This window comes from Coregonus lavaretus (assembly GCF_964263955.1).
Source record: "Coregonus lavaretus genome assembly, chromosome: 15".
NCBI lineage: Eukaryota > Metazoa > Chordata > Actinopteri > Salmoniformes > Salmonidae > Coregonus > Coregonus lavaretus.
Genome location: NC_140002.1, coordinates 33,259,317 through 33,268,110, shown reverse-complemented (window position 1 = coordinate 33,268,110; position 8,794 = coordinate 33,259,317). Strand labels below are relative to the sequence as shown.

At 43.6% G+C, this 8,794-nt stretch overlaps 1 protein-coding gene across 1 annotated transcript; it reads right to left on the bottom strand.

Annotated features, from left to right (window-relative positions):
* Positions 1 to 527: 527 nt before the first annotated feature.
* LOC311143116 (uncharacterized protein) lies at positions 528 to 4,038 on the bottom strand (the record flags this gene model as incomplete). Its single annotated transcript, XM_084178916.1, has 2 exons — positions 528 to 1,100; positions 3,706 to 4,038. The coding sequence occupies 2 exons, from the start codon at positions 4,036 to 4,038 to the stop codon at positions 528 to 530; spliced, it is 906 nt and encodes a 301-aa protein (XP_084035042.1).
* Positions 4,039 to 8,794: the final 4,756 nt, after the last annotated feature.

Sequence of the window (8,794 nt, the reverse complement as noted above, 5' to 3'; positions counted from 1 at the left end):
ACCCTCCTTTGTGTGAAGAGATTGCAGCCTCCCTCCATTGTCCTTCCCTCCCACTGTTTTTCCCCACACACCAGCAAGGACACTCTTTTTAAAACATCTAGGATAGTGTACATCACAAAAGCCTTCAACTCCAAATCTCCTTGCTATCCTGAAGATAAAGCTTGTTTGCAGCCCAAAACATTGGAAGGCTTTTGTTCTAGCATTCTACCATGGCATTAACTTTACAAGGTCATGAGTCATTTTTGCAATATAGGCCTATGGGATGATTGTCACACTATGTATTAGTCACCTTTATTATGGTGGGATTTTAGACAGTTTGGAATCATTATTAGATGATCAGTTAGGACAAAAATGCTGAAAATAAATGTTATTTATCCATAAATATGCAATGAAATCAGTGGATAATAAACATTTTACAAAAGTGTCCACCAATATGATAAACTATGTTTGTTTTCCAAATACCATTTTAGTCCTGCTCGTTTCTGTGTCATATGGCAAAAAAAAGTGTCTATAGAGGTGTAATCGCATCATATCGTGGCACCTGTGTACACCTGTTCTGTGTGCATTGGAGCCTGAGGGATGGAATGGACCAGTTGGTGTCTGTACATGGAGCGGTTATATAAGACTGTTTGCACCATTAGCATAGTGTGCTCTGGAGGCATCAAATAGTTCAGATATGGCTGATAGAATGGACTGGGTGGCTGCGGGTGAGGCACATACTGGTTAGACTGTGTGCGTGAAATGGGGTATCCATTATCCAAAGGCGCACCGTACATGTTCACATTGACGTTAGTGCCAAGAGTAGAGTTGGTTGGTTGTCTTGGGGGTTCCAAGGTTGATCTTCCGGTTGAGCTAAAGCTAGAAGTGGAATGGCGAGATGGAGTCATGCTCTCTGGGGACGGCCCTCCAGATTCCAACAGGCTGGTCTGGAAGGGTGCTGATCCATTCTGACGATCCTGTGCCTTGGGCTTTAGGCACTGGCAGCAACATATGGACACAATGGTGCCAAGTAGCACAAAGGACAGAAATGTGCTCACAGCTATCACAAATGGCAAGTAGGTGGGCACTGGAGTGGGGAAAATATGTAACAAAAATGTAGGCTACTGTGGCTATTTGATCATAATGTAGGCCTACCAGAGTGGCCTACCATCAAAAACAATGGAGAAAATGGATCACATAACATTTTAACATGGAAATAGCTATTCTATCATTCAGCCTACAGTAGCAGCCAATTTAGTGTTCAATGTAGGCCTACATTCCATGAGACTTTTGAAAAAAACATGCAGGGCTTGACATTAACCTGTTTCTCCACTTGTCCTTCAGACAAGGAGGTGACTGAAAATGTTGTTGTATTGATGCAAGAAACCACTTTACAAAATAAAATGCATTATTATTCCCCCATACCATTATTACAGAGAATCAGACAAATTATGCTGCCCTCTGCCTATTGGCTACTTAGCTTATTCAAGCCTGTCTCAAAATACAGCACTGCCCCATTAAGATAAAAAAAAGCTCTTTACCTGACTTGATTTTCAAAGATGCCTAGAAATGTACACATTTTGTGCTCTTGTAGGAAGCGATCACTCCCCTATTGCTGACTACAAATTATATATAACTGGGCTAATAACTCACTAGCAATCACTCCCCTATTGCTGACTACAAATCATCTACAACTGGGCTAATAACTCAATAACTAGCAAAGGATATGAACAAAATGTGCACACGTGGCTACATGCAGCTCTCACGTTGATCTCAAAACAAGCGCATCTACTCACAACCGTTCATGCTGTAAACACAGTCCAGTTCAAAGTAAATGGCACAGATCCATATATGGCAATGGTCTATTTGCATATAGGCCTACTGCAGCTCTGATTGTTTATGCCGCATCAGTCTACAGTGCCCTTCACTAATATTGGCACCCTTGTTAAATATGAACAAACAATTTATTGTTCATCCTCTTGGTCTTTCATTCAAAATGTTCACAAAAATCTAACCTTTAATTAAAGTAAAATAATTGAAAGAAAAAATACATTCTTATCATTAAACAAATATTTTTCTCAAATATATGTGTGCCACAATTATTGGCACCCCTTCATTCAATACTTTGTGCATCCTCCTTTTGTCTAGATTGCAGCTCTGAGTCTTCTCCTATAATGCGTAATGTGTGTCACGCCCTGGCTCTGGGGACACTTGTATGTTGAGCCAGGGTGGGCATTTCATTTGTTTATCTAGTATGTGTATTTCTATGTTGGCCTGAGTGGCTCCCAATCAGAGGCAACGAGTGTCAGCTGTCGTTGGTTGTCTCTGATTGGGAGCCATATTTAAACTGTCTGTTTCCCATTTGTGTTTGTGGGATCTTGTTTCAAGTCTGTTTATGTTAGACCGTGAACTGTCACGTATCGTTTGTTGTTTTGATCGTGTCTCTAATTAAAGAGTATGTTTGCCTGCAACGCTGCGCCTTGGTCCTCATCTTTGGTAGACGATCGTGACAGAAGATCCCACCTCGACTGGATCAAGCAGCGTGACGAGGAGAGAGGATGGACTTGGGAGGAGATGAGTGCGAGTCTGGCAAGAGGGATGGAGGCCTTGGCCACGGGTAGGAGTGAAGCCCATAATTTTTTTAGGGGGGGGCTAACGCCGTGGACGACGGGGCAGCAGGAGGCCGCCAGGTTACGGGAGTCACTGGTCACCAGGGGGAAGGAGGATGTAGAGGCACGGCGAGAGGTACTGGCGTGTGTTGCCAGTCCGGTTCGGCCTGTTCCTGATCCCCACGTAGGGCCAGTGGTGTGTGTTCCCAGTACGGTCCGGCCTGTTCCTGCCACTCGCACCAAGTCAGTGGTGCGCTTCGTCAGCCCGGCACGGCCCGTTCCTGCTCCCCGCACCAAGTCAGTGGTGCGCTTCGTCAGCCCGGTCCGGCCCGCTCCTGCTCCCCGCACCAAGTCAGTGGTGCGTTTCGTCAGCCCGGCGCGGCCCGTTCCTGCTCCCCGCACCAAGTCAGTGGTGCATTTCGTCAGCCCAGCTCGGCCCGTTCCTGCTCCCCGCACCAGGTCAGTGGTGCGCTTCGTCAGCCCGGTCCGGCCCGCTCCTGCTCCCCACACCAAGCCAGTGGTGTGCGTCGTCAGTCCGGCACGGCCCGTGCCTGTTCCACAGGTGGCTGGTCCGGCACCGGTCAGATGCTTCACGCCGGAGCTAGAGCAATCTGCTCCACCAGTGTGCAGTCCAGCTCCGGCCAGCGGGGCCAGACCGGACCAGGGGTACTTTGGGGGGTTGGAGAGGGAGCGGGGATCAGGCCCGGAGCCGGATCCGCCGCCTAAGCGGAGTGCCCACCCGGTCCCTCCCCTGTGGTGTTTGGTGGGCGCGGTCGGAGTCCGCGCCTTTAGGGGGGGTACTGTCACGCCCTGGCTCTGGGGACACTTGTATGTTGAGCCAGGGTGGGCATTTCATTTGTTTATCTAGTATGTGTATTTCTATGTTGGCCTGAGTGGCTCCCAATCAGAGGCAACGAGTGTCAGCTGTCGTTGGTTGTCTCTGATTGGGAGCCATATTTAAACTGTCTGTTTCCCATTTGTGTTTGTGGGATCTTGTTTCAAGTCTGTTTATGTTAGACCGTGAACTGTCACGTATCGTTTGTTGTTTTGATCGTGTCTCTAATTAAAGAGTATGTTTGCCTGCAACGCTGCGCCTTGGTCCTCATCTTTGGTAGACGATCGTGACAATGTGGTCGATGAACACATGGCAAGGGATATGAGACCCTTCCTCCATAGAGAATCTCTCCAGATCCTTCAGATTCCGAGGTCCACACTTGTGGACTCTCCTCTTCAACTCATCCCACAGGTTTTCTATGGGGTTTAAGTCAGGGGGCTGGGATGGCCATGGCAAAACTTTGATTCTGTGGTCAGTGAACCATTTTTGTTTTGCTTTTGAGGTGTGCTTTGGATCATTGTCCTGCTGGAAGATCCAACCACAGCCCAGTTTAAGCTTCCTAGCAGAGGCAGTCAGGTTTTTATTTAATATCTGCTGGTACTTGATGGAATCCATGATACCATGTATCCTAACAAGTTGTCCAGGGCCTTTGGAAGAAAAACAGCCCCACAACATCAAAAATCCACCACCATACTTCACAGTGGAGATGAGGTACTTTTCTGCATGGCTATCTTTCTGTCTACGCCAATTCCACCTCTGGTGTTTGTTTCCAAAAAGCTATATTTTTGTCTCATCTGACCATAGAACCCGGTCCCATTGAAAGTTCCAGTAATGTTTGGCAAACTGTAGGCGCTTGAGTTTGTTGTTTCATGACAGCAAATACTTTTTTATGGCAACCCTCCCAAATAACTTGTGGTTATGTAGGTGGCATCTGATCGTAGTTTTGGAGACTTTCTGACCCCAAGACCCAACTACCATCTGCAATTCTCCAGCTGTGATCCTTGGAGATTCTTTGGTCACTTTAACCATCCTCCTCACTGTGCGTGGGGTCAATATAGACACACGTCCTCTACCAGGCCGATTGTTAACATCTCCAGTTGCTTTAAACTTCTTAATTATTGCCCTGATAGTGGAAATGGGCATTTTCAACCATTGAGCTATTTTCTTATAGCCATTTCCTGATTTGTGCAGCTCAACAACCTTTTGTCGCACATCATTACTGTATTCTCGGGTCTTTCCCATAGTGATGGATGACTATGGGAACTTGGCCTGTGTGTCACCTCATATTTATACCCCAGTGAAACAGGAAGTCATGGCTTACCACTTTAGTGTTCCTAATCACTCAGGTGAACTTAAAAACGTAAAATATGATTGGGAATATACTTCAGTTAGATTTTACTCATATGAATTTCTAGCTTTGTTTCGGATAATTCTTATTTTTTCATTTATTTCAAATTTATTTATTTCAATCATTTTACTTCAATTAAAGGTTCGATTTTTGTAAATATTTTGAATGAAAGACCAAGAGGATAAATAGCAAGACATTTTTTTCACAGCCCGTTTTGCTCATTTATACAAAGAGTGCCAATATTAGTGGAGGGCACTGTATGTAGAGTACGGGCTGAGTAGTGCGTGTCAATGCAATAGAATCCTAATCCGATGCGTTCTGCCTACAACAAAATCTCTTGCATAGTTTGTTTTGTTTCGGTATGTTGTACTGAAAGTGGCTAATATTGCGTAGATTTGATCACAATTGCCACAGTAAAGGGAAACGTTGATAGTATTAACAGGGAAAACTCTAGAACAGTGGCCACCAACCTTTTCTGAGTCAAGATCACTTTCTGAGTCAAAATGCAAACCGAGATCTACCGCTGATTTTTTTAAACATTACTTAAAAAATGTAAGCCTATGCAACATTAACCAATTAAAAACAGTAGTGTAGCAATGAGGTTTGTGCAGTAAGCTATAGGCCCAATACATTATCACTGCATACTGGCTTTGCTTGAATTGCCCTGCCAATGCATTGTTGTTCGGGCCATTTTTAAAAATTATATTTCAAACCGGTAATAGATCCGTTGTTGTATTACTTGTGAGGCACAGCTGAGTGAGCATAGATTTAAATAATTTGCTTTTTATTTTATTTTACTGGGTTGATAGTGCCTGCATCTGATGGTCAGTCTCAGCTGCAGGAGAGAGCAGCAGACTGAGGGTCCACCTCTCAACATCCCTCCACTCTCCCTTTCCTCCACTGACACTGACCAAAAAGGGACACCGTCTTCCAGCTGATGGGGTGACTCGAGTCTCACCACATTATTTCTGGCTCATGCACAAATTCATGTTGTTATTCCTATGAACAGAGAAAGTGAAATATTCCTCAATATTAAAAAAGACCCAAGCCGCTAATAATAACAACAACGCAAGCCTATAGATACACTTTCTTACTCAATCATTACTGCTGTACTGTTTGTTGTGGCGCTGAGTGTAAATAGGAAGCATGCACATTTTATGGCTTATAAAAGTGTTGAATACAAAGTGTTGACAGTGCTGAGTAAGAACTTAAACAGTAACTCACTCATAAAAACAGCATCTCTTTGCTGTATTCGTTGACAGTCTCTCTCTAGTCATGGTTTTAAACGTTTTGAAATATCACAGTATCAACTTTGCTCTAGCTTTCTTTTATGCCTGCTACATTACTGCAGACACATTCATCTGAGCCATCCGATTGGCCAGCGGTAGGCCTGTAGTGCACTTGATTTGCTCTCTGGGCCCGCCGGGAAGGCAGAGTTTATACCTTCAGACATATGAAATGGTTGAAAATGACAACAGTTCGCCTTCCTGGCGCGCAGGGCAGGTGAATCAGGTGCATCTACCACCAACAACCGGAGACTAATAAAACAAAATAGGAGGCTTTATCGTTTTTTACAGACATTTTTAGTGATCAACTAGCAATGCCTTGGAGATCGACCAGTTGGTGACCACTGCTCTGGAAAGTTGAGTGAAGTTCAATCTCGTGCTTCTCTCTGTGGGTTGATATTTCTGCGCGGCAGTCTCAGGCTAGCGCGCAGTTTAGAGGGAACATTGATGATGACATTGTAGTATCTGAAAGTCTATGATTTTGCTGACGTTTGCAAATGGTGTAATAGATTAACTTTACTCTGCTTTGCTGAAACATCTGGAAAGCATTACTACATAGGCTTCTTGGAATAGAGGACATTTGGAGATATGAGGAGGCCAGGGTTGGTCTATCAAAAACCACCCATCTTATGTTACATAGGATATAAATACCATGTTTTGAACAAAGGACGGGAGAACAACATATTAGAGATTGGGTCAGTTGTTCTCCGGAATTCTGCAGGAGTCTGTAAATTGATACTGTGATCTTTGATGTAATAAACCATTATAATCAAGGACAGTGTCAGCGGATTTCTTGTCATTACAGCATAATCAGCATCGTTGTTTCGGACACTACAGAATGGCGACGAGGATTTGGGACGTGTTGCGTCTTTTCTCAGCGTTCCATACGAAGTTACGAAGTGACTCCCGCACAAGAGGCATGCAGATACGGTGAGCTTTCTCACAACTTTGGGCGCTGGTCGGTTCGTGTGCTGTGTGTGTGCGTTGAGGAGATGTACCGTCAAAGGACTTGTGTGTGCGCTTTGCTCTTATTTGCTGTGTGATGAGAATCCATTCTAAATTTCTAAATTTGTTTGCGTTGGGAACAACGCAAACAGGGGGGAGTGTCTATAGGAATTGTTAACACTGGGCACACGGATATTTGGCTTGAATAAAATTAAAAGGAGTGTCCAGGAATAGCATGAAGGAATAAGGCCAGGAAATAAGGAAAATGTATACTTTTAGGACGTCGCTGATTTAAGGAAGCCCTCAAACGAGGCGATCATTAAGATGGGCCATAAATCCTAGGAGAGTCACTAGGTTGACTTTCGGGTCAGTTCTGGGAACTGTGAGTTTGTGGAAGATACATTCAATTGCACGTTACCTCTCGACATATAGTTGACAAGGTATATGTTCGAAGTAACCTCTCATTGAATATCTGCAACTCGAGGTAGCAGAAATTTAGGAAGGAACAATGAGAAATAAGGAGCGACGGTAGCATGCTTAGTGTATTGTATGAACGGATGCATTCCTCTTGAATTGTGTGTGAGTGAGAGGAAGACAGCCTATGCGTGTGTGTGTAAAAGGGGAGATCTCTGCTGTGTGTCGACTAAGGCTATGACAACAGGGGTTGTCATAGCCTTGTTTAGTTTTTTTTGTAAGGAAATATGTTAGTTAAGGTTAAAACCTTATGAGTCTCCATTAGAGAGAACGTTAATATTTGTTAACTATATATGAGCCACCGGGAGGACCTTTGATTCTATAGAAGAGAACGTTTAATAATTGTAACTATATATGAGCCACCGGGAGGACCTTTGATTCTATAGAAGAGAACGTTTAATACTTGTTAACTATATATGAGCCCCTGGGAGGACGTTACGGTTAAAACCTTATATGAGTCTCTATAGAAGAGAACATTTAATAATTGTTTAAAAAAACTATGAGCCCCTGGGAGGACGATTAGTTGTAATGGATAAGAAAATAGCTATAAATCTGCAGATTAGGATAAGTGAAGTTAAGAAACTTCGAATTAGGATTTGTGTTCTATGTTCTGTGTTGGTTTGTGAGTTTTGTTAAGTGTTTGTCTGTGTTGGAAATAACGGAGGGACAACTGGTCTGTCTGCTTTCTGTTTTTTAGCTTGGAGAGAGCTGCTTGGGAGAGCTCCTTTCACTCTGAAATCGCATTGGTGAATGAGCTGCGCATGCGTGGGCTTTTATGAGTTTAGAGTTACGTAGAGCAAATATGCCACTCCCCTGCCTGCACTGAGCTGCTGTGACATGCAGACAGAGAAGAAAGGGGGAGATTTTGAATACGCACAAATAACGTATTCTGTTTGATAAATCGGCTGTTGCTTAACTATGAAACTATTTGATTGAGATCTATTGAATTTATAAATGAGAGAGATGTTGACAGATTAAAAAATAAAAATAATTAAATAAATAAATAAAATAAAATGTTGTTGCGCTATTTATAATATTCCTGAGTCAAGCTGTTTGCTTATTTCTTAGCGCGAATGTGAACATAGGTATGTCTAAAAGGGTATTGTATGGTTGAAATAACCCAGTGAGTGCATAAAATACTAAATTCTTGTCTGTTCCTTTTGTTCTTCTGTCATGTGAGAGACGAGAAGGAGGAGACAGAGAGAGAGAGGAGGTGCTGACCAGTGCGTCACGCGACAGTGTGTGCTGCTCCGGATCCAGTCCATCAAGGCCAGTACTGCTCTGTTCACAAAACGTACTTTCCCATACAGGATATTGT